The 26,179-nt window shown below is 41.7% G+C and overlaps 1 protein-coding gene across 1 annotated transcript in view; it reads left to right on the forward strand.

Moving 5' to 3' along the window:
- LOC102374211 (GTPase-activating Rap/Ran-GAP domain-like protein 3) overlaps positions 1–26,179 on the forward strand; it is a 27,905-nt gene extending 1,726 nt beyond the window's left edge. Inside the window, exons 2-14 of the mRNA XM_006039203.3 lie at positions 687–761; positions 1,264–1,375; positions 2,035–2,133; positions 8,510–8,626; positions 10,879–11,054; positions 11,400–11,558; positions 15,785–15,851; positions 18,362–18,469; positions 19,057–19,175; positions 20,948–21,083; positions 23,947–24,156; positions 24,610–24,721; positions 25,979–26,179. Of these exons, the coding sequence (XP_006039265.1) occupies positions 687–761; positions 1,264–1,375; positions 2,035–2,133; positions 8,510–8,626; positions 10,879–11,054; positions 11,400–11,558; positions 15,785–15,851; positions 18,362–18,469; positions 19,057–19,175; positions 20,948–21,083; positions 23,947–24,156; positions 24,610–24,721; positions 25,979–26,135 (1,647 nt within the window). The 3' untranslated portion in view covers positions 26,136–26,179. The remainder of the gene's footprint in view (positions 1–686; positions 762–1,263; positions 1,376–2,034; positions 2,134–8,509; positions 8,627–10,878; positions 11,055–11,399; positions 11,559–15,784; positions 15,852–18,361; positions 18,470–19,056; positions 19,176–20,947; positions 21,084–23,946; positions 24,157–24,609; positions 24,722–25,978) is intronic.

The following is a 26,179-nucleotide window of genomic DNA, read 5'->3' on the forward strand; positions in this document are numbered from 1 at the left end:
GTGATAATGCAGGAGGAAAAGCTTATTTGAATTATCTTGTTTTTCATCATACTGATGTTTAATACTTGCAAAGCCTTGCTGTAGCATTCTTTACTGTGTGCTAAGTATTTCTGACAATCACTGTGCGTCTATCCATTTGTATAGTGAAGAGTTTGTGATTGTGTTCATGACGATACAATTTTCATCATTATATGAAATTGATTATATAAGGTTTTTTAGTACCTCAAAATAGTATTTCTGGGAATGTGACCTTGCAGGCATAGCACCAACTCTCCAAGTGAAGGGCCTGCTTCCAGTTAGCTCGCTGAGAATTTTTGGTTATGTTGGAGTGTAATTGTAGTCATGGTGGTCCTGGAAATATCCCAGAGGCATATTTATTGGACCAAACATGTAGCTAGTCCCATAAAAGATATCTGCATAGTAATTTTTTATTGTTTGAAGTTTTCTCCAGTGAGATATATATAGTAGTTCTAACCCTTCAGTAACTGGACTAATTTCTGGTTAAGACACATGAAACAGCTATTTTTCTCATGTAGAAATTATTAATTGTCATCCAGAAAGTCAAGAACTGAAACTGTTTTAATTAATTTGAATTTGCTTCTCTCGGCTTCCCAATATTTTAGTATTTATGCATTGGTGTTACTGACAGGAAACATATTTTAAATAAAATTTCTGTCTTGGTTAAGGCACTGAAACTGAAAAGCATTGTAAAAGGGGATGCACCAACTAGTTTGGCTGCGACAGGCCTGTGTAAAAAGGAGGTAAGTGGACCTTTGTACCTGATGCAGTGTAAAGTCCTTCAAAAAAATTACAATGTATTTGTAATTGGATGCAATAAGAGCAAAGAGAAAGCATCTGCTCCTGCACACTTGAATGCAGGAAAGTCAAACTGTTCACCTTCTACACCTCTGAGAGCTTACCACATGTGGTCTATTTTGAAGCGAAGGATCGTGTTGTATACAAAGTGTTATCTCACTCTGCAGTTGCAAGATGTGACCTACCAAAGGGTATTCCATCTTAGAGTCCCAGAAATGTACCTTGCATTTATTAATCTGCTATACCAGTTGTAGAGAATACTGCCTCCTCTAAGGAACAGACCAAGCCCTGAAATTTTACCTCCACAAAGTACAACACTGATTAATTTATTCTGTCCCACCAAAGTGTCCATATGTTACTGTTTTAGCCAATGTTTTTTGCATTTTCTCTGTTTTATAAACTTAGTGCTTCCTAGTATAATTATTGCCTACCCATATTGTTTTACAGCCTTGGGAGTCCCAGTGTTTCTGCAATAATTTTCCTTATGAAGTTGTTTGTGCGGATTCTTGGGGCCAGTCCTTGCTAGTTTCTACAGATGTTGGCGTTCTGCTTATAGATGGTCAGTGAATGATCCAACACTTGTCTAACAAGTTACTAAAACTGACTCAGTAGCCCCTATTTAGATGTTAGCAGCTGATCACTAATGAAGATTGTTAACATTTCATGTGTATTTTCAAACATCTTTACTGTCAGGGCTTTGTAACTTAATAGCATAATTTTGCTCCACACCAAAAACTGGGCAAATCTGGATCGTTTTGTTAATCCATTTTTAATGCAGGTTTCTGAACATAGTCTTGACAGTTTGAAATAATTTCTTAAGCCAAGTCCAAGTTTAAACAGCATCCAAGTGACCTGCCTGGACTTCTCAGTCCTCGATCCTTTCTTTCCTATCACTGATTTTGTGGATCTGACTCCTTTTCCCGTGTGTGCCATATATGGCAGGGAATTACATCAAGGGCCATTGGTTCTCAGGGACTTTTCTCAAACTTTCTGAAAAAAAGCCTTTTTTAGGCATGCATGATATGCTTCTCTTGGAAGAAAGTACTATCCCTGGTACTGTACAGGAAACAGCTGTACGCTGCTGCTTTATTTTCACATTAAAAAAAACCAACAACAAACTTTGCTGTAAGCAACACATTCCATTAATATTACTGGTCCAGACAGTGTAGAGTTTTAAAGAAATTCATTCTAATATTTAGTGTCATGTTTTCTTTCCAGGTGGTCAGCCTTCAATACAAGTATTTGATAAAACTCTCCAAGTAAAGCAGATGCACGTGCTGGAAGCTTTGGATCTTCTGATTAGCAGAGCAGACAGAGGTAGGACTCTCTAATCCCTTGTTTCCCAGACTGGGGTACTCGAGGGGAAGAAAGCAGGAAAATGACAAATATAAAAGGAGAAAAAGGAAGAGAAAGGAAAAATGAAGAGCTGTACAGTAGTTGCTAGGTTGCTGACGAGATTACAGTGTAGTCAGTGGCATAATGCATTGGTTTTTATTAGCCATATCATGGAATTAAAGGGGCGTGCACAGCATTAGAGCAAACTAGAAAAGGAGCACGTAGCCCAGGATTATTTGTGAACCACTGCCCTAACAGTTCCTCAGTTCTAACATGAATGTGTTTGGTGTGCTGTTATTTGATGGAGTGGTCAGTGGAAGGTAACAGTTGAAATCTTGGCTTTGAGAATGCTGTTGCATTTTGGCAGTAATTGTCTTCTAAAGGTTTTGTGTATTTTGCTTTCCCCTGCTATCTTTATTAGTGGTTAGCACAGGTAGCTGGATCTTTCTTTCATTGCTTTCTTTGAATCTTCCCCAAATCTTCTGCTTTGACAGTTTCTGGTCCACTGATGCAAGAACAAGTTCAGTAGTTAGTATTTTTGCCAGAAGAGATCCCAGTAATTAAAAATTAGATGCCAATATGCAGTTAATTGGGAGTGTCTAGTAGCATTAATGGGCAAAACCAAGTCAGCTAATTTTCAACTTTGGACCTTAGAATGACCTGCCATGCTTGCAAATTGCTATGTGGAAAATATCTAGCATGCCAAAGTTATTGTGTGTCTGTGTGTAATGTATATTCAGTTCCATACCTTACACCTTACCCAGTCTCCTCTTCCACCCCTCTCAAGCAACCCTTTTCACAAGAACCTGTTATAAAAAGTAGCCTTGTTAGGAGGCATACTCAGGTGAGCAAAGTAATACTTCAACTCCAGATATGGTCACATCCTGAAAAAGGGGGAGCTTAATTTTGCTTTGGACCTGGTAGAGACTGAACAGAAACATACCACGTTGGGTTCAGGATGGTGACGCTTACCTCCAGTTCTCTCTTCAGATTCACGATGGGTTTGTGGTTGATAAATGTATAGGATACATATTTCCACATAGAATTATAAAAAAATAGCGGTGAAAGGAACCTCAAGAGGTCATCTAGTCCATCCCCTTACTCAAAGTAGGACTATCCCCAGCTATCTCATCCCAGCCAAAGCTTTGTCTAGCCTTGTCTTAAAAACCTCCAAGGATGGAGATTCCACAACCTCTCTGAGGGCACATCTACGTGCGCAATTAATGTGAAGCAATAAACTCTCGAACAATAAACTCCAGAGTTTATTGCTGCTTGAACGTGCGCCCAGGAGTGCAGTATGTTAAGCCAGGTTGGAGCAGCCCTGGCTGGCAGGAAGCCTGAGGGGTCAGCCTGCCAGCCCGGGGCTGTTCCCCCCAGCTCGACATGCTACAGAGGGGCTAGCTGAGGCACGAGGGTGCTTCAGTGTAGGGCTAGCCAGCAGGCAGCCAGCCCCAGGGCAGCATCTATACATATACTACTGAGGAGTTTTTTTACTCTGCAGCAGGATAGTACTGTACTTACAAATATTGTCCTGCTGTAGAGTAAATTAGTTTACTCTAGCTTGATGGGGGTGCACACGTAGACACCACGACACTTTCTGCACAGCTAATTGGCCTACTGCACGGTAAACATCTCATGTAGACATGCCCCGTGTAACCTGTTTCAGTGCTTTACTACCCTTCTGGTGAGAGTTTTTCCTAGTAGCTAACCTAAACTGCCCTTGCTGCAGCTTGAGCCCATTGCTCCTTGTGTTGTCCTCTGCCCCCACTGAGAACAGTCCAGCTCCATCCTCTTTGGAACTACCCTTCAGGTAGTTGAAGGCTGTTATTAAATCCCCACTCAGTCTTGTCTTCTCCAGTCTAAATAAGCCCAGTTCCCACAGCCTCCCCTCAGAAGTCATGTGCCTCAGCCTCCTAACCAGTTTTGTTGCCCTGTGCTGGACTTTCTCCAACTTGTCCACATCCTTTCTGAAGTGGGGAGCCCAAAATTAGACACGGTATTCCAGATGTAGCCTCACCAGTGCAGAACAGAGGGGAAGAATCACTTCCCTCAACCTGCTGGCAACACTCCTACCAATGCAGCCCAGGATGCCATTAGCTTTTTTGGCAACAAGGGCACCCTGTTGGCTCATATTCAGCTTGTTATCCACTCTAAGCCCCAGTCATTCCCTAGCCTGTACTGGTGCATGGGATTGTTCCATCCTGTGTGCGAGACTTTGCACTTGTCCTTTTTAAACCTCACGAGATTTCTTTTGGTCCCATCCTCCAATTTGTCAAGGGCTCTCTGAATCTTAGCCCTACCCTCCTACAGACCTACTACTCCCCCCCCCCCCCCCCCCAGCTTGGTGTCATGCACACACTTGCTAAGGGTGCACTCCATCCCATCCTCTGGGTCGTTGATGAAAATATTGATTTAAAAATGGCCCTAAGACTGAGCCCTGGGACACTCCACTTGATACCAGCTGCCAGCTAGAGATAGAACCTTTGATTACTACCCTGTGAGCCCAACAGTCCAGCCAGTTTTCTGTCCGTCTTGTAGTCCATTCATCCAGCTCTTAATTCCTCAGCTTGCTTGCAAGAGTGTTGTGGGAGACAATATCAAATGCCTTGCTCACATCAAGGTATATCACGCCCACTGCCCTCCCCACATCCACAGAGCCATTCATCTCATCATTAGAAGGCAGTGAGGTTGGTCAGGCATGACGTGCCCTTGGTGAGTCCCTGCTGACTGTTCCTAGCCAACTTCTTCTCCCCCAAATGCTTAGAAATGGATTCCTTGAGGACCTGCTGTATGATTTTTCCAGGGACTGAGGTGAGGTTGACAGCTCTGTAGCTTCCTGGACCTTCCTCCTTCCCTTTCTTAAAGATGGGAGTTATATTTGCCCTTTTCCAGTCATCCAGGACTTTTTCCAGCCACCACGAGTTTTCAGAGTTGATGGCCAGCAGCTCTGCAATCGCATTGCCCAACTGTCTCAGCACCCTTGAGTATGTTGCATCCAGACCCATGGACTTGTACACGTCCAGCTTTTTTAAGTAGTCTCTAACCTGCTCTTTCACCACTGAGGACTGCTCACCTTCTCCTCAAACTGTGCTGCCTGGTGTAGCAGTCTGGGAGCTCACCTTGCCTGTGAAGACTGAGTGCGCGAGACTTTGCACTTGTCCTTTTTAAACCTCACGAGATTTCTTTTGGTCCCATCCTCCAATTTGTCAAGGGCTCTCTGAATCTTAGCCCTACCCTCCTACAGACCTACTACTCCCCCCCAGCTTGGTGTCATGCACACACTTGCTAAGGGTGCACTCCATCCCATCCTCTAGGTCGTTGATGAAAATATTGATAACAAATGGCCCTAAGACTGACCCCTGGGACACTCCACTTGATACCAGCTGCCAGCTAGAGATAGAACCTTTGATTACTACCCTGTGAGCCCAACAGTCCAGCCAGTTTTCTGTCCGTCTTGTAGTCCATTCATCCAGCTCTTAATTCCTCAGCTTGCTTGCAAGAGTGTTGTGGGAGACAATATCAAATGCCTTGCTCACATCAAGGTATATCACGCCCACTGCCCTCCCCACATCCACAGAGCCATTCATCTCGTCATTACAAGGCAGTGAGGTTGGTCAGGCATGATGTGCCCTTGGTGAGTCCCTGCTGACTGTTCCTAGCCAACTTCTTCTCCCCCAAATGCTTAGAAATGGATTCCTTGAGGACCTGCTGTATGATTTTTCCAGAGACTGAGGTGAGGTTGACAGCTCTGTAGCTTCCTGGACCTTCCTCCTTCCCTTTCTTAAAGATGGGAGTTATATTTGCCCTTTTCCAGTCATCCAGGACTTTTTCCAGCCACCACGAGTTTTCAGAGTTGATGGCCAGCAGCTCTGCAATCGCATTGCCCAACTGTCTCAGCACCCTTGAGTATGTTGCATCCAGACCCATGGACTTGTACACGTCCAGCTTTTTTAAGTAGTCTCTAACCTGCTCTTTCACCACTGAGGACTGCTCACCTTCTCCTCAAACTGTGCTGCCTGGTGTAGCAGTCTGGGAGCTCACCTTGCCTGTGAAGACTGAGATGAAAAAAGCTATGAGCACTTAAGCCTTTTCTGTATCCTCTGTCACTAGGCTGCCTCCCCCATTCGGTAAGGGACCCACACTTTCCCCGATTTTCCTCTTGTTCCTGACATACTTGTAGAAACACTCCTTATTACTCTTTACATTCCCTGCTAGTTACAACTCCAATTGTGCTTTGGCTTCCTGACTTGATCCCTGCATGCCTGAGCAGTACTTATATACTCCTCCCTTGTCCAAGTTTCTACTTGTAAGCTTTCTTTTTGTGTTTTAGCTCACTGAAGAATTCTCTGCTAAGCCAGGCTGGTCTTCTGCCATACTTGCCAGTCTTCCTGCACATTGTTCCTGTGCCCTCAGTAAGATTTTTTTTTAAATACAACCAGCTCTCCTGGACTCCTTTTGCTGTCAGACTGGCTTCCCATGGGATCCTGCCCATCAGTTCCCTGAGTGAGTTGAAGTCTGGTTTTTTGAAGTCCAGGGTCTGCTCTCCTTCCTTCCTTTCCTCAAGATCTTGCACTCGATCATCTCATGGTTGCTGCTGCTCAAGTTACCATCTACTACTACATTCCTCACCAATTCTTCCCTGTTTGTGAGCAGCAGGTCAAGAAGAGCATGGCCTCTAGTTGGCCACTCCAACACATGCACCCGGAAGTTGTCACCAGCACTCCCCAAAACTTCCTGGATTGCCTGCGCACTGCTATATTGGCCTCCCAGCAGATGTCAAGGTGATTGAAGTCCCCCATGAGAACCAGGGCCGGTGATCGGGAAACTTGTGCTAGGTGTTTGAAAAAAGCCTCGTCTACCTCATGCTCCTGGCCTGGTGTCTATAGGAGACCCCCACCACAACATCACCCTTGTTGCTCTCCCTTCTGACCTGAACCTAGAGACTTTCAACAGGCCTATATCCAGTTTCTTACTAGAGCTCTGAGCAATCATACAGCTCTTTTATACAGAGTGCAACTCCTCCTCCTCTTCTCCCTTTCTGTCGCTCCTGAACAGTTTTTATGTATCCAGGACAGTGGTCCAGTCATGCGAGCTCCTGCCAAGTCTCTGTTATTCCAATCACATCATAGTTCTCGGACTGTGCGAGGACTTCCAGTTCCTTCTGCTTGTTTCCTAGGCTCCGTGTATTCATGTACAGATGACTGAGGGTACAACTAACCAATAGCCCTAGCTTCTCAGGAAGAACAAGGAGGCCTCCCCTGTTTCCCACTCCTGCTTCTGCTTCCTCCAGGTCACCCACTTACCTATTTACCTCAGGGCTTGGGACTCCATCCCTTGGCAAATCTAGTTTAAAGCCCTCCTCACTGGGTTAAGAAGCCTGTCTGCAACATGCTCTTCCCTCTCTTTGCCAGGTGGATCCCATCACTTCCTGGCAATCCTTGGAACAACATCCTGTGGTCAAAGAAGCCAAAGCCCTGCTGGCGACACCCTCTGTACAGCCATGTGTTGATCTGTAGGATGCATCCACTTCTGCCCAGGCCCTTCCCTGTGCCCCTACAACTCCTCTTGGAAGTACTAAATGACGGTGCAGTAACAGCCCATACTGCGCTGCACTGTGGTGGTGCATGGTTATTTTAGCTGCTATGTCACTGTAGCACTGTGCTATAGTGAGGGAGCTCATTGCTACGGTGTCATAGCATCTCATGTAAACATGCCCTGTGTGTTCATTTCTGCAGTTCTGAATACTAATTATTTGTTATAAATTTGCTAAAATTGCCACATGGCTCTTTAAGGCAGGCTGAGTTTGTTTTAAGTTTTCAGAATATGCAGTGGACCAAGTAATCATAGATTCATTGGATTCTTTCTAAACTGAAAGGTAATGCTTCAGTCTTATGCTATAACTTATATTTATTCCATATGAATTTTCATTATGTTGTAGTAACCAAGGTTCATTTTATCTCCAATTCTCACCTTGTTTTTCACTGCAGCACTTGATGAAGGAAAGCTGATGTTCTGATTTGAATGAATCCTTTAGTCTCTGGAATTGGCTTTTATGTTGCTAGATTTAGTTTCATACCATGACCGATAATGATAGTTCTGTGCAGCTTTAACTGGAGAGATCCGCACCCTGTGGCAGTTTTATAATTTAAGTAGGATTCATAAGTATCTTTTCCTTCCTGTCACTATTCTGCTCATTCCCAAGTGAGTGTGGAGAGAATTGCCTCATTATAGCTGATTGATTGTGGCTGTGGCTCTCCATGTTCAGAACTGACACTTTGGCAATAATACTGTCTTTGGAAAAACAAGTTTCATTCTTTGTTTTATCTTCCCGTTTCCCTGGTTCTCTCCAACCTGATAGGGAAGGATTCTCGACTTCTTGTCTTCAGGCTGAGTGCTGTACAGAAAGGCATTGAGACAAAGCAGATGGCAAAGAACAAGTATGACTGCAGAGAGAATAAACTGGAGAAAACCAAAGGTGATGGGAATGTTGTTTTGGAGCCCCAGTGCAGCCACTGTGCTGGAGGTCTCACAGGCTCCCTGGAGCTGATGCAGGAACTGACCCTTAGCCCTCTTTCCCCGAAAAGCCAGTTCTACATTGGGTTTTACACGGACATTGGTTTAGACTTATCCCAATTTCTGTGCATTTAGTCCTTTACTCAATAAGAAATTGTTAATTTGCAAATTTCCGAGTGAAAAATAATTAGGTTTCACTTCATAATGAACTCTGTTTGCTGTTTTTTTAAATGAATTTTGCTGTCTTTCTTTCTTTCTTTCTTTCTTTCTTTCTTTCTTTCTTTCTTTCTTTCTTTCTTTCTTTCTTTCTTTCTTTCTTTCTTTCTTTCTTTCTTTCTTTCTTTCTTTCTTTCTTTCTTTCTTTCTTTCTTTCTTTCTTTCTTTCTTTCTTTCTTTCTTTCTTTCTTTCTTTCTTTCTTTCTTTCTTTCTTTCTTTCTTTCTTTCTTTCTTTCTTTCTTTCTTTCTTTCTTTCTTTCTTTCTTTCTTTCTTTCTTTCTTTCTTTCTTTCTTTCTTTCTTTCTTTCTTTCTTTCTTTCTTTCTTTCTTTCTTTCTTTCTTTCTTTCTTTCTTTCTTTCTTTCTTTCTTTCTTTCTTTCTTTCTTTCTTTCTTTCTTTCTTTCTTTCTTTCTTTCTTTCTTTCTTTCTTTCTTTCTTTCTTTCTTTCTTTCTTTCTTTCTTTCTTTCTTTCTTTCTTTCTTTCTTTCTTTCTTTCTTTCTTTCTTTCTTTCTTTCTTTCTTTCTTTCTTTATGCCCCTACACTCCTGTTGGAAGTACTAAATGACGGCGCAGTAACAGCCCATGCTGCGCTGCACTGTGGTGGTGCATGGTTATTTTAGCTGCTATGTCACTGTAGCACTGTGCTATAGTGAGGGAGCACATTGCTACGGTGTCGTAGCATCTCATGTAAACATGCCCAGTGTGTTCATTTCTGCAGTTCTGAATACTAATCCAGACCTTGGCCACTCTAACTGTGAAGAAGTTCTTCCTAATGTCCAATCTAAATCTGCTCTCTGCTAGCTTGTGGCCATTATTTCTTGAATTGTACAACATGCATGCTGCCTACTCCAAAGCACAGAACATGGGATGCCACCTCTCGTATAAACTATTGCCAGTGAAGAATGCAGACCAGTAGAATAATTTCTCTCATTTATTTTCATGTTAATCTAAAGTGATTTGCATTACAGGAGATTTCTCTCTCTGACACTCCCATGATTATGACTCTTGTGGACGGACCGACTGGAGACAATGATAATATGATCTGTGTAGCATATCGGCATCAGTTTGATTTAATTAATGAAAGTACAGGAGAATCTTACAGGTTGCATCATGTTGAAGCAAGCAGGGTAAGTTTTCTGCATCAACAAAGAGCTTACTGATGTGAGGACAAATAGCACCAAAACGTTCTGTAGTTCTTGCATCCACTGTGGCCTCGGCCAAACTCAAAGCATCCTTTGGGAAGGATTCTCTCAGTTCCTTTGCCTTATACTTCAGTTCTCAAGCTGTTGCCTGTGCTCCCACTGAGCCTGAAACATAAGTTCTTCCTGGAGTACCTAAAAATACCTCATTTACTTGAATCTAAGACTAGGGTCCATCATGTCCTCCCCCCCCCCCCCCCCCCTTTATTCACGAGGGGGGGGGGGGGCGGGCAGCGCCAATTTCTGTGCATTTAGTCCTTTACTCAATAAGAAATTGTTAATTTGCAAATTTCCGAGTGAAAAATAATTAGGTTTCACTTCATAATGAACTCTGTTTGCTGTTTTTTTAAATGAATTTTGCTGTCTTTCTTTCTTTCTTTCTTTCTTTCTTTCTTTCTTTCTTTCTTTCTTTCTTTCTTTCTTTCTTTCTTTCTTTCTTTCTTTCTTTCTTTCTTTCTTTCTTTCTGCATTCATTGATTTCTATTACTGTTTCTTTCTTTCTTTCTTTCTTTCTTTCTTTCTGTGCATTTAGTCCTTTACTCAATAAGAAATTGTTAATTTGCAAATTTCCGAGTGAAAAATAATTAGGTTTCGCTTCATAATGAACTCTGTTTGCTGCTTTTTTAAATGAATTTTGCTGTCTTTATTTATTTATGCATTCATTGATTTCTATTACTGTAGTTCCTAGGAGCGCTAATCACATATCAAAACCCTATTGTACTAAGTGCTGTGGAAATACAGAACTAAAAAGCAAACCTGGCCCCAAAGAACTTACAATCTAGAACATTTTCTCCTCAGGCTGTCATTTGTATGCCATTAACACTCATCACAGCAGCGAGCTGAGGATTGTTGCGGCTATTCGGAACAAACTGCTCCTCATCACAAAGAAATACAATTGTTGCAACAGTTTAACCAACGCCTCTTTGATGTCACCTCCATCTGAATCACCAGTAGAGGAATTCCAGTATATCAGGGTATGTGCGAGTCAAATCCTAAAACTTATCTTCTTAGACTGGTCAGCATTCACCAGTGTTGCGTGCTCCTGTAGGGGTACACTTCACCCTCTGAACCGTAGGGCTGGTTCAGGGAAGAATCCCAGCACCAGAGTTGCACTGCAGAAATTTTAACAGAAATCCTCCCTTTTCTTACCTGGGCTCTTGGGTGTTCATTAGTGACATTTACAATTGTACAACATGCATGCCGCCTACTCCAAAGCACAGAACACCTCTCGTATCAACTATTGCCAGTGAAGAATGCAGACCAATAGAATAATTTCTCTCATTTATTTTCATGTTAATCTAAAGTGATTTGCATTACAGGAGATTTCTCTCTCTGACACTCCCATGATTATGACTCTTGTGGACGGACCGACTGGAGACAATGATAATATGATCTGTGTAGCATATCGGCATCAGTTTGATTTAATTAATGAAAGTACAGGAGAATCTTACAGGTTGCATCATGTTGAAGCAAGCAGGGTAAGTTTTCTGCATCAACAAAGAGCTTACTGATGTGAGGACAAATAGCACCAAAACGTTCTGTAGTTCTTGCATCCACTGTGGCCTTGGCCAAATTCAAAGCATCCTTTGGGAAGGATTCTCTCTGTTCCTTTGCTTTATACTTCAGTTCTCAAGCTGTTGCCTGTGCTCCCACTCAGCCTGAAACATAGATTCAAGTAAATGAGGTATTTTTAGGTACCCCAGGAAGAACTTAAGACTAGGGTCCATCATGTGTGTCCCCCCCTCCCTTTACTTAACATGGGTGGTGGGGGGCCAGGTACCAGGAGCAAGTGGCAGGGGGACAGGCATTGGGGTAGGGGCAGGTGCTGGGTCAAGCAAGCATGTGGGGGGGAGGGCAGGGGAGGGAAAGGCAGTGGGGGAGCAAGTAGTGGGTGGGACAGGCAGCAGGGGGCAAGGTGTAGGGGAGCCAAGGAGCAGTGTCAGGCTACTTGACTTCCCTACCGCTTTCTCCTCCTCCACTGTGGACGGGTGGGGGGGGGATTTATTTATAGATTTCATAGACATTAGGACTGGAAGGGACCTCAGAAGATCGAGTCCAGCCCCCCGCCCGAAGGCAGGAAGTCAGCTGGGGTCATAGGATCCCAGCAAGATAAGCATCCAATTTTTTCTTGAAGGCGTTCAATGTAGGTGCTTGAACCACCTCTGATGGCAAGCTATTCCAGACCTTGGGGGCTCAGACAGTAAAGAAATTCTTCCTTATGTCCAGCCTGAAATGGTCTTGTAGTAGTTTATGACCATTCGACCTAGTTGTCATCCCTAGGGGCGCTCTGGTGAACAAATGTTCCCCCAGATGCTGGTGGTCACCCCTGATAAACTTATAGGTGGCCACCAGATCACCCCTGAGCCTGCGCTTTTCCAGGCTAAAGAGCCCCATGGCTCTCAGCCTGTCATCGTAGGGTCTGCTTCCCTGACCTCTGATCATGCGCGTGGCTCTTCTCTGCACTCTCTCAAGCTTCTCCACATCCTTTTTGAATTGTGGGGCCCAAAACTGGACACAGTACTCCAGCTGCAGCCTCACCAGGGCCAAGTCCAAGGGGAGAATGATGTCCCGGGATTTGCTTGAGAAGCATCTATGGATGCAAGCCAGCGTTTTGGTTGCTTTACTAGCCGCAGCATTGCATTGAAGGCTCATGTTCATCTTGTGGTCAATGATGACACCCAAGTCTCTTTCTTCCATAGTGCTAGCCAGTGTAGCACTGCCAAGCCTATAAGGATGCTGCAGGTTTTTCCTCCCAAGGTGGAGAACCTTGCATTTTTCAGTGTCAAACACCATCAGGTTCTCGTCCACCCATTTGCTGAGCCTGTCCATGTCAGCCTGGATCGCCCTCCTAGGTATTTAGATTCTATACCTGGAAGATTCATAAGTTTGTTATAATTTTCCATGGATATAAACTAATTATTGGAGGGTCATTATAACTGCAGAGTTATTTTGGATTTAGGTAAATAAAGTAACTGTCCCCAAGAGGTAATCATTAAGATACCTAAAAGGAACACTATTCAGTAGAGAGACAAGTGGATGTGATTTATACAAATGCTTGTGTCTTGAATGTGATTATACAAATACTTGGAGACTTTTCAAAAAGGGAACCACAAGGAGAGCAGGTGATACCTTCTGATTGTTGCGTGTCAGTGAGCTGAGAATCATTCAGATGTAGCAAAACCCTCCAGCTTTAGCACACCTTCATCCATGGATAAAGTTGGAGGGTTTTGCTACACTGGAATCATTCTCAGCTCATTCCCACATAAACAGATAATGCATACTAGCTGATGCCTTTTGAAAGTTCCCATTTTGTAATGTCTCTAAGCATATATGCATCCATGACCTTGGAGTCTGGAATATCACCTAGCCTTTGCCTTGTGTGTGCAGAGTAGGCACAAACTTCCTTCTCTTCTTTCTGGCCAAAAGGCTTGTCTCCCTTTTAGTGCATGTTCCCAAAGTGTGTTGAGATTCATATTCTAGTAGGAGACTCAACTTTTTGTTAGCCACCGCTTTTGAACTAACATTTTTATGTGGCTCTTAGTCTGATCTTAGAAGTTGCTGTCCAGTACAGTAATGAAACAGAGAAACAAGCAGCATCCGTATTGTAATTAAAGTGGCCAAAGTTTTCTAAATTAGGTGTGAAGTCAAACATTTAAATAAATGGCTTGAGTTTTCTCAGTTGTTCAGTACTGACAGCTTCTGACTGGTATAGACCACCAGGAAGTGCAGGCTCTCTGAAAATCAGGACATTCTTATTTGTGCCTACATATGGATTTAGGTGCCCAACTTTAGACACTCAGATTTGAGCCATTTTCGAACTGACAGTCTTGCTCAAAATACAGATGGTTGAATTCTTTTCTGTTGGTGGCTTATCTTTTACATGTTTTGTGCTAGTGTATTGGTGCAAAAGAAGAGGGGCCAGGACTGACAGCCCTGGACGGTAATGTGTGGAGCAGGTACAGCATAGTGGATGGCAATATGAACTTTCCTCATGCAACCCTGCCAATTTACCGAATGCTTGTTTTGGACATATTACTTCTAGAACAAGAGTGTCAATCCTATGGCCTGTGGGTCAGAATTAGCCTGCGGAGCCCTGTGATCTGGCTCCTGGAGCTGCCCCTTATGTTGTGCAGACCCTCCCCATGCTCAGTACCTGGATGTGTGCTGGTGGCACTCAGTGGGGCCAGGTCCCACACATGTGGGCAGGGGATGAGGTCTGTGGGCCTAATTCAGCCCATAGACTAGCTCCATGCTTACTCGTCTGGCTCGTGGGGCCCGATGAGTTTGACAACCTTGCTCTAGAAAATGAGAAACGCACTTCATGAGTTGTGGTCCATTTAATCATTGTCTTTTATGCTAGGGATACCAACTAGTCTGCCAGTTAGTACCAGTTACTGTTGTTATGGCTTTGAGGAATTGGACTGACACTCGTTAAATCATTTCACATAGATTATAAAACGGCTGCTGTTTGGTAACACCTGTCAGTTGTTAGTGATGGCATTGATATGTAAGCTTCCCTATCCTGTTACCCATTTCCTAAGACGTGCAGTCCTGTTAACCCAATGTAAGCGTCCAGGATGATCTGAGGTTTTTCTGGCTAAAGGAATGTTGAGGAGACAGTCCTCATTGTACTGATTTTTTTTCCTTTTATTTATAGTATTTTTCTTTTATTATATTGCCAGTTTCTTTTATTAATCCAGTACCATGCTGTAGTGGAAATTGGAAAGCATCTATGTAAACTAATTTTAGTCCATCAAGGGATTTACTTCAGGCTCATCCCCAGACTGTCCGATTTCAGTCCATATCCATTATGCCTGATTTATAGTTTTGATTATGCTGCTTGTAGATTTTCATTCTTCCTGGTTACTGCATTGCACATCATCACATATGGTAGATTTATGGGAAGCTTCTTTATAAGTGTTTGGATGTCGTAGTTTAGTTGAAAAGGGTGGCTAGATGGTTCCAGTCTGAGGATTGTGCAACCCAGGCCTGTCTGACTCCCTGGCCACAAAGGGTTGAACTGTAGCCTGTGGGCTCCCACCTAGACATGACACCTGGGCAGGTACAGCCCCTGGCTTCTCAGAAGTTAGCTGCCCTAGTGTCATCCATACTGGGGGGAGAAAAAAACAACAAAAAAACCAAAACCACTCTTTCCAGTGGCCATATTGTCTTCATTCCAGGAATTCTCCACCTCTAAATTCTAGACTATTTTCCAAGTCATCAAGTCTGTTCAGTAATGTTTTATTATCATTTATTCATTAAATCTGAAAGAACTTCCTTATTGATATGCTTTGTCTTTGTGACAGAGGTTCTGATTATGTTGTTTCCACCCCACCTGTCCTGATGTGCAGTGATTTTTTTCTTTTTTAACTTTTCATTTAGACAAGTTTCTTTGTTAGAGTAATATTTTTAGTTCTGCGGGGTGACACAAGCCAGTTCTGCTGAAATCTTTCCTATGCTGAATGATGATGAAGGCATAGGAAAAACTTGAGTGGAAAACAATTTGAATTCCCTGCTTTGAGTGCATTTACAATGAATGCAAAGTAAAGTCTTAGTTTTTCAAGGCTGCATTTAAAAAGGTGAAACTTTACTCCTACCTTCAGGTGTGCAATCCTTTGACACAGTGTTGCATTTTTTTTCAAAATCAATTTGTAGTGACCAGAGTCTCCAATCTGCCCACTACTCTTACCCATTATCATTGCAGGTTAATTTTGTTGCAGTTATTGATGTATATGAAGATGGAGAAGCTGGTTTACTGTTGTGCTATAATTGTAAGTATGTTTTGATTTTACTTGGGCATTAGCCTGCTTAGGGCCTTAGTCTTAATATTATCAAGGAATAGAAAACAACAAGGAAAACAAGATGATACGCAGATGACAGACCAAGCAAAATACAAAACCAATAGAGGATGTGTGACATAGACTCTAAGGGCATGGACATACCTAAATTGTTGTTATACTTTTGGACATTGATCATTGTTTTCTTAGCATCACATGATCCTTTCACAATCCCTTGCCAAGACCAAATGTGGTCTTTGTGATGTTTTTTCAGTCTAATATAGTGGTCAGCAACATTTTCCAGTCACAGACTGGAATGACCCAGCTCCGGTCCATAGCAGGCTAGTGCTAAGACCCAGCTGCTACCACTGCTGCTTCTCCCTGCTGCTTGACTGTGGTGTGGCGTGGGCAAAGTTCTCAACCATTTGGCTGCATGGCCACAACACAACGTTGTGCGAGCAAAGCCCCCCTGCTGCCAAATGCTTCACAGGCCAAATCCAGTAGCCCCGCAGCCAGAGGTTGCCAACTTCTAGTCTAATATGTTTATGTGATGAGGAACTTGAGAGAGGTCTGTTGCTAGCAAAAACTAACCACATGAGTGAATGCTGGTAACCTTTCAGCCAAAATTCAAGAGAGTTCAATCAAACAATAGGAGTAAACAGAAAGGTTTGGGGATATCAGGTTAATTTTCAGTTTCATACAAATTCTCAATATGCTAATGCTTCTACCTACCAAAAATATTTCTTCCCTGATTGAAACTTTGACATTGTAGCTGCATTCATCCTTTTTAAGTACATTTCATTCCTTGACTTAGCTTATTCATTGCCATGGGGAATGAAAACTGTAATTTAGGAACTAGCTGGTGATATTTAGCCTGAACTGAGGAATCTCTGCTATAATTTTTTTTCTTTCAGCAGTCTATGAAACCATGTTTTAAAAAAGCCACACTTTTTGCAGTCAGTGGAATGCTGCCTCTTACTGGTTGCCCTATCCTTTCTTTGATTCTGTAGTTTTTACTATTGAAAACTAACATTATTTTTAGTTCAGGAGTAGCACTAATTTAAGTCATTTAGTTATTAGAGTAAGGGACTATGAAAGCACTTGCTGATTGGAAAAAATAAGGGCATGATAGAATTTTGACCTCTATTCCTGATATCACACATATATGGCACAGTCTTTGTGGAATGTGAACTGTGCCAGTGTATAACTTCTGAAAAGGCAATTACTACTGCCTGATTCTGAGGGAGATCTCAGTGGCACAGTATCTTTCCTGACTTGTCTCTAGCCACAGATAAGTAACAGAGAACTGGGAAAGTAGGTGAACATATGATTTCATAAATATTCCTGAATTGTAAAATACAGGGGTATAGGTTGTAGCTGTGTTGGTCTAAGGACACAGGCAGACAAGGTTTTTTGGGTAAATCTGATATCTTTTATCAGACCAACTTAGGTTTAAAGGGTATTTAAACCTGAAAGTGTGCTAAGAAGAATTTTTCCAACTATTTCAGTTGGTCTAATAAAAGATATCAGATTTACCCGAAGAACCTTGTCTGCCTATGAACTGTAAAACAGGCATATACTTATAAATGACAGATAGATGGTAGTTTTACATTTAGATTTTGACAACAGAAGTGCCATATAGGGCCAGAAGAACGTAAGTGCCATCTACCCAGTATCCGGTCTCTGACAGTGGCCGGAGTGGAAGCTTTAGAGGGAGAGCATTAAATCAAATACATCTGTCCTCAATTCATTACCCTCCCTAGCATCCATCATTATTGGTTTAGAAATATCAGAGGAAGTATCTCCAACTGTTCTGCTCAACAGCTACTAATAGATCTATCATCCATGAATTTCCCTAGTCCCTTTGTGTACCTAGCTATGGTATGTTTCTGCCACCTCGTGTGGCAATGAATTCTACAAATGAACTATGCACTGTGTAAAATACTACTTTCTCTTGTTAATTTTAAACTTATCTTTTGCTCATTTCAGTGGGTGCCCCTTACTTCTGGTTTTCTGGGACTTGGTGAATAACAGTCTCTTGTTCACTTTGTCTATACCCTTCATGGTTTTATAGACCTCTACCATATCCTCCCTTAGCCTTCTCCTTTCCAAACTTAAGAGCCTTTGCAATTTTAGTTTCTCGTGGTATGGCAACTGCTCCATAACCCTGATTGCACTGCTTGTCCTTCTCTGTACCTTTTCCAATTGTACTGCACCTTTATTTGAGCTGTGGAGACTGGGACTGTACACAATAAATCAAGATGTGGGTGCACCATGGATTGGTAGATGGGACTCAGTGTATATATGTGCTATGCTAGCCCCATTTGGTCTTTTAAAAATTGTAGTCAGTTAGTAAACTCACATTTTTAATGGTTTTAGCAGATATATAGGAATTTTCACACATGTATCTATACTGTATATGTAACCAGGCCTCTGAGCCATTTTCTTGAATGTCAGCATGTGCATCATTTTCTGTGTGAGGTGACAGATGTTTTTCATTGCAGATGTCTGCTGCTACCGAAAGTTATGCCCCTTTAATGGGGGTTCGCCTTTGGTCCAGCCATCAGCATCTGACTTTCATTTTAGCTGGAACCAGGTTCCTTATTCTGTGGGTAAGACAAAACTATAGGAGCCCTTTTCAATGGGCTTACCTTTTTTCATTAGGTCAGGAATCACATTTGCCTTTGGGAAGCACAAGTGAGTGTTACAAGAACAAAGTGGTGTCCTGCCAGCCCAACTAGTTTTGCATGGGATAGCTCACAGTAAGGAACCTTGGGGACTGACTCTTTCTCTCAGTGCATGAAGGAAGGACTGAAATTGCTGCCTTATTTTTCTTGCCTTTCTCAGCTCATTTACTTCCTTTGCTCCCTTTTAGAGACACAAAGTGTACATCCAAACAGGCATGGTAAGGCAGGCAATTACAGACTTCATGCATCTGGACACATGCCAGTATTTCAGAGACTGTTCTAAACTGCTGAATCATTTATGGGTGAGGTAGGAGAGATACTAGAGCAGGTCAGGTTTCCAGGAGCCTCTGAACTCATAGAATCATAGGGTTGGAAGGGAAAGGGACCTCAAGTGTCATTTAGGCAAGCCCTCTAGAACGGTTTTAAAGTTGGAGGAACGTCAGTAAAACTGCTGATACAGATCATTGGTTTTATTATTTTTCACAGTAAAACTAACTCTTGTTTCATTGCAGTTTGTGCTTTTCCTTACATCCTGGCCTTCACTACTGATTCCATTAAGATCCGGTTAGTGGTGAATGGGAACCTAGTCCACACAGCTGTAGTGCCTGAGCTTCAACTTGTAGCATCAAGGGTAAGACACAGGAAAAAAGCATATCTGGTCCCCTGTGTGAGGTCTGATTCCTGCATATGTGATGCAGGCTCCCACGTACTTAAGCTGTGAGTGGAGACAAACCTTCTCAGGAGGACCTGGTAAAAATCTCAAAAATAGCTGATCCTAAGGAGCCGCTTTGGCTGCTGATGCTATACAACATGCAAAACAGTATATGCAGACTTTGCCTGAGCACTTGGCTCCACAACTTCAGGTGCTGATGCTATACAACATGCAAAACAGTACATGCAGACTTTGCCTGAGCACTTGGCTCCACATTTGAGTACGTGTAAGAATGGTGATAACAAGCTTCTTTCCTGCTCAAGTATTGATCTGACACTCAGGGGCAGCATTGTTCTTCTGTCCGTTACCATGTCTCATACAGAGACCCTTCTCCAAGCTCGTCCCTATTCTTTACATAATTAGAAACGTTTACATAATTAGAAACGTCCCTTCCATTCCCCGCTGGACGTTTGCCTAATTAAACATAAGGTAAAGTAGAGCATGGAATTGTTTGCTTGTGAGTGTCTTGTAGGGGTGGAGGATGACTTATGTGTTTTGTGATGGACACTTAATGCTGCACCTGGAAAAAGAGAGAATCTATCTTTAACAAGCACTGACAGCCATAAAAGAAAGCAACAAGCAGCAGCAATACCTCACTTATGACACCAGTTGTTGTACCAAACCTTGGGATTCTAGCCCAGATCCTTTAACATGTGTGTGTGGAACATGTAGGAACACGACATGTATTATCCCTCGGGCTGGGGAGAGAGTGCAGAGGTAGCTGTATGTTAGTTTTGCCCTTCCCCTAGTTCTGAACCCAGAACCAGAGGGCCACTTTCCATCTTTCAGGCTGCTCTGATGTGCACTGGTTACTATGCCTGTACATCAGTCAGGACTTGACAGGCCCACTCTCACTCCTCTAGCTGCATGGAGTAGGGTTAGAATCACAGGGCGTGTCTACCTGTGCATATTACTGTGACACAATAAACTCCAGTGCTTATTGTGCTGGAGTTTGTTGCTTCCACGTGCTGTGTTTACATGGGCGTCAAGGACCACAGCATCTTAAGCCAGGTTGGAGCAGCCCCGCTGGCAAGAGGCCCAGGGGGTCAGCTTGCCAGCCTGGGGCTGCTGCAACCTGGCTTAATGTGCTGTGGAGTGACTGGCTGGGGCACGAGGGTTCTTCAGTGCTAGTAAAAAATAGGGCAGGGTGAGTAAAAATAAATCTGCAGCAAGATAGTACTTGTGTATTTACAAGTACTACCCTGCTGTGGAGTTTATTAGTTGACTCCAGCCTGATAGAGCTGCATGTGTAGATGCTGAGACATTTACTGTGGAGCCAGTTAGCCTACTCCGCAGTAAATGTCTCATGTAGACACGCCCACAGAGTCATAGTAAAGCAGGGCTGGAAGGGACCTCTGGAGGTCGTCTAGTCCAGCCTGAGACAGGATCATCCTTATCCCTGTCCAAACCGTACCATACAAATCCTTGTCTAATCTACTAGTAAAACAACACGGTCAGTCTTGTCACGCAGCCACAAGGCATACCACCCTAGCATGCCACAGGAGTTTGTTAAAATATGGTCGAGAGGTTGTATACAGACCAGCTGCTGTGGTGGAGCCTTCCATGTCAGGGTTCAGTGACTTTGAGGCCTTTGTGCAACCGCTAGCGTGTGGAAAGAGGAAACCTGGGCTGTATCTCAGCAAGTGACTGGAAAGACTTGCTTGCTAATATTGTTTTTCTTGTCATTTCAGTTGGACATTTATTTTAAAGCTACTGCGGTGGCAATTGGATCGTCTAATAGCAGTTCCAAGGAGACCAGTTCAAAGAGCTCTCCTCAGACACCAATAGCTCATGAAACACCAGAATTCCCTCTGTCCTCAACAGAAGGTAAAGCGGTACCGGGGCTAACTGGGCTTGGGTACTGGCTTATGCTGAAAATTAGCACATTTGCAGTGTGAAAGACTTTAAATTGATTGCAACTGTGAGGCCCAAGGACTAGAATTTTCTATTCCATCATGGAGCAGGTGTGACTGTGGAAGCTATGCCTAGGCTACTTCTTGCCAATGTTCTTTTCCATTGCCTGTTCTCTGGGGTGAGGGATAAGTCTCAGTGGTCTAGTGAATCTTTGACACTGCTGTGGCTATGGTTGCAGACAAGAGATACCAGTTTTGGGGACACTTGCCTTCAAAGGGCTGAACTGAAATACCCAATCTACAGAATACGTTTTGCTTAAGAGATGCCTAACCCGAGGTCAAAGGAAAAAAGTTAATAGCACCTTAAAGTATGGTATGACAGGTGCAAGAGCATGCTGCCCTGATGCAAAGGAAGTATGGGATGTGCAATAAGAGACTGGCCTGGCAAAACAGTGAACTCATCAGTTATAAGTGCTCATCTCCTTTGCTTTTTACCTCTGGCATGCCAGAGGTGGGTGTTGTTGTTTTGGGTAGTTCCCCTTGAAGTTATAAGGGTCTAAACTTATGATTGTGGGGATTCTCTTGGGTAACAAAAGTCTGCCAACATAGGGAGCTGGGCACAGTGGTCTAGGAGGCTACTTCCAGTCCTGTTGTCCTGTGCACTTCAGAAAAGTACTTTGGGGCTATGGTGGACCCAGGAGCTGCGTATAAGCTGACAGAGTGCTGCTGCTGCTCCTGAAAAAAAAAAATGACCGATAGGATCCTGGCTATGGTAGCAGGAGTGCTGCATGCCCACCTTGGGGAGTGATTCTGACTCACTTTATTTAAGACTTTTTTTAATCAGAAGCTTTCAAAATACCACTTGGTCTCTGCTGGATAATTACAAAAATGGTTTCTCTGCTCAAAAATTTTAATGACTGAAAATGGGTCTTTTAATGGGAATCTAAGCACAGCTTTAACTATGGTTCTGTAAAACTGACGCTCCCATAAATAGCTCCGTTGTTTACATCCAGTTGTAGCCTCCCAGGCCCCACTAAATTTTGTATCATTTGGTCTTTTATGTTATCTTGTCACTGCTTTTTCATTACCTCTCTTAGGGAAACAACCTCAATCTCTCCAGTCTGCCTTCATACAAGGGTTGTTGTGGGCCCCTGCTCAGGCTGATTTCCTTTGTCTGCCCCATCCCTCTTTATTTTCCTAAACACCTCCAAGGGAATGTAGCATGCAGTTCTGCCCATCATTGGTGCTAAAGTCGTCCTTTTTAATTTACAGTCTGGGATTATAATATTTTTCCATATCATTCTTTAGCTTGTTCTTGATGAGTGCTGATATTTTATTTTTTGTAAAAAAGATAAAAGTGTGAGAGAGTGATAATTTTAATGGTGGCACAATTGACCAGATTATTTGAGATTAACTGGGGAATTTAAAGATATATAAAGAAAGCAAAGTGAGCCTGTAAAAAAAAAAAAAAAAAAAAAAAAAAAAAAAAAAAAAAAAAAAAAAAAAAAAAAAAAAAAAAAAAAAAAAAAAAAAAAAAAAAAAAAAAAAAAAAAAAAAAAAAAAAAAAAAAAAAAAAAAAAAAAAAAAAAAAAAAAAAAAAAAAAAAAAAAAAAAAAAAAAAAAAAAAAAAAAAAAAAAAAAAAAAAAAAAAAAAAAAAAAAAAAAAAAAAAAAAAAAAAAAAAAAAAAAAAAAAAAAAAAAAAAAAAAAAAAAAAAAAAAAAAAAAAAAAAAAAAAAAAAAAAAAAAAAAAAAAAAAAAAAAAAAAAAAAAAAAAAAAAAAAAAAAAAAAAAAAAAAAAAAAAAAAAAAAAAAAAAAAAAAAAAAAAAAAAAAAAAAAAAAAAAAAAAAAAAAAAAAAAAAAAAAAAAAAAAAAAAAAAAAAAAAAAAAAAAAAAAAAAAAAAAAAAAAAAAAAAAAAAAAAAAAAAAAAAAAAAAAAAAAAAAAAAAAAAAAAAAAAAAAAAAAAAAAAAAAAAAAAAAAAAAAAAAAAAAAAAAAAAAAAAAAAAAAAAAAAAAAAAAAAAAAAAGTAAAGTAGTGATGTTTCAGAAAATTGTGTTTTTTTTCTTTGAGGTGGAGGAAAAGCAGAAAACTATGTGAGGTAGACCCTCAGAAAAGAGAGCTGGTGGATGCATACAAGTATTTGCATAAATATACAGGCTATATTTTGACCTTCTAGGGGTAGAGTCATAGAAGATTTGGGCCATGAAAAAGTGTGAATTGGGGGATAGTTTATCACATTCTGTTACAGGGGTGTAGGTTGTAGTCATGTTGGTCCATGGACAAAAGCAGACAAGGTTCTCTGGGTGAATCTGATCTCTTTTATTAGATCAACGTAAATTGGTCTAATAAAAGATATCAGATTCACCCAAAGAACCTTGTCTGCCTCACATTCTGCTAAGAACTTTTTTTTAAACAATGGATGCTTAGGACAGAATACTGTTTCACTTTAGGCACCTAGATAGCACGTGTATTGCTGTATAATTTCAGTTCTTGGCGCAGAGTTTTGGAATATGTTTTGTCCTGTGGAGATTTAGAATTGCATTGTGCATGTCTGTTTCTCCCTCAGCTTCACCCTGTGACTGAAAAATACTGTCATTACTCTGCTATAACACCAGTCCTGTTAGCAGTATTATCTGTCTGACTCCAGTACGTATTTATGGCCAGTAATTATCTATGTAGATTGCAAGCTTTGCGGGGAAAGGGGCAGTATCTTAGATTACATGTAGCAGTGTGGTGCCTGCTGTCAGCACTCAAGTGGTAAAGACTAACACGAGAAACTCTAATTACTGTGAAAGAACGAAGGATCTGTTACTGTTTGTTTTTCTTGTCGTTTCAGGTGAAGTTCGGTATAAAAACTTGTACAAAATTCCTCTCAGTAACCTGGTTGGTAGGAGCATTGAACGTCCTCTGAAGTCGCCTTTAGTCCCTAAGGTCATCACTACCCCAACGCCAAGTGGAATCACCTCTGTCCCTGTTACTCATTCATTATCCTTATCGTGTATGGAAATTAAAGAAATAGCAATCAGGACACGCAAAGAACTACTGGGTAGAATCTCCTTATTTTTGGTTGTAGTGATCAGTTGCTATTTATATCACTGGGAAATTCTGGGTCACCCACTTGCTTCTGGAGATAGATTGGTATTGAGAAGACCATATTAAAAAAATGAAACAGGATCAATTAAAAAAAACCAGCCTCAGTATACATAGATTACATAAATCCTTGGATAAGTTATCTGATTTCTGTTAGACAGACACTTGGTTGGGACTGTTTAGTTGGGGATGATCCTGCCTTGAGTTAGGGCTTGACCAGATGACATCATGAGGTCTCTCCCAGCCTTCCTTCCTATAATCCTATGAAATCCACACAGTAGGTTGGTATTTTAAGCCAATTGGAATGTAGCTAGTCACTGATAGAAGGCAGTGAGAGATATTATAGCTATAACATCCCAATTAACATTTAGCCTCTTTTGGCAACTAAACTTTTTATTCCTTCCTTGAGGCCTCTTGGATGAGCCAGTTCCTAAGTCAGAAGGAGTGCAGAAGCAAAAGAAACTTCCTCGAAAACAATCAGACCATAAGCATGGAGCAATAAGGTCAACTAGCAGTGACAGGTAAATAAGGAGACCTCTAAAAGAATCTCACTAAATTAAAGCATTATGTCCTTGGGATGCAAACGGAGTTGTCCTAATGGTATGTACACAATGCATGTCATAATCACCTTGGCTTAAATTGGACCTCAGAGCTGTTCTTCTACAATGAATTTAGCCTATGAGCTGTTTAAGTAAGAGGCTGTTCTTCACATTGCTTTGGTGGGTCAGAACTGGTCCACGACTTTTTGGATAAGCTTCTGTTGCCGTTTTAAGATGCATCTTGGGTTTCTTGCTGTTTTATAACAAAGACTTGTATGTTGCATCTGGCTGAACCTAACAGGCAGTCAAAGAAGTGGGTCTTTGTATGGTTGGCATCGTGGCTCAACCTCCATCAATAGGGATTTTTCTAGCAGACCCACACGGTATGAACTTATTGGCCACTTCCTTCCTTCCCTCAGGCCTTGTTGCTGCAAAGATATTTGGCAGAGCTGCATGTACGGAATTTGTCTGTCCAGTCCTCCTCATCTGATCCTATGCCATAGCACTCTGCATGATGGAATCCTTACTTATTCAGGGCAGAGGCAGCAGGGTTTGACTCATTACTAATGATGCTTCATTACTTTTATTCTCTGTTATTTAAAACAGTATGAAACTGATTTCAGGACCTTGAAAAGGAAGGAAAAAAAATACTGGGGCTGGGGGGGGAGAGGGCAACTGAACGTTTGAGTAAATTTAGCGATAAAGGTTATAGCCATGTTGGTCTAAAAGTACAAGCAGTCAGTGTGGTAGAGGTGTGATACCTTTTACTAGACCAACTACACAGTTGCAAAAAAAATGTTCTTTATTTGCAAGCTTTTGGGCACGCACGCCCTTCCTCAGGCATCAGAGATTGCAAATGTTGTAACATTTCTCATTTCTACCTGGTAGAAATTTTACGTGCCTGAAAAGCTTGCAAATAAAGGGTTTTTTTTGGGTGCAACTGTCTAGTTGGCCTAATAAAAGAGATCACTTCTACCACACTGGCTACTGAGTAAAATTAAAAGTTAGTGAATGTGATATTTGTTACCGTTTCCTACTGACCAAGTTAGTGAGTATGAGTAGAAAATCAGAGTGTTTTTTTGTTTTTTTTCAAAAGAGGAGGAATGAACCGCAATTCTCAGGACAGCAAGTGCTTTGACTCTGCCCATAGATTAACCTGCTTGAGTCCAGGGATAGGCACTTAAACTGCTATTCTCTTTCATCTGGAAATGTTTACAGCAACTCTCTTCCTCCTTCCAGGATAATTTCAAGCTCCTTTGAAAGAAATTCTGAAGGCCGCCACCTTTCCACCAGTTCGGATCCTGATACTTCAGTAAGCAGGGAAGAGAGTCCATCATCTAGCTACCTGTTTCAGCTTACTGCTTCATTTGATGAAGACATCATTGACTTGAAGTGAAGACAATCTACAGATCCCTGTTCTTTTCTTTAATTTTAATTCTG

Source organism: Alligator sinensis, unplaced genomic scaffold (genome assembly GCF_000455745.1).
Source record: "Alligator sinensis unplaced genomic scaffold, ASM45574v1 scaffold1684_1, whole genome shotgun sequence".
NCBI lineage: Eukaryota > Metazoa > Chordata > Crocodylia > Alligatoridae > Alligator > Alligator sinensis.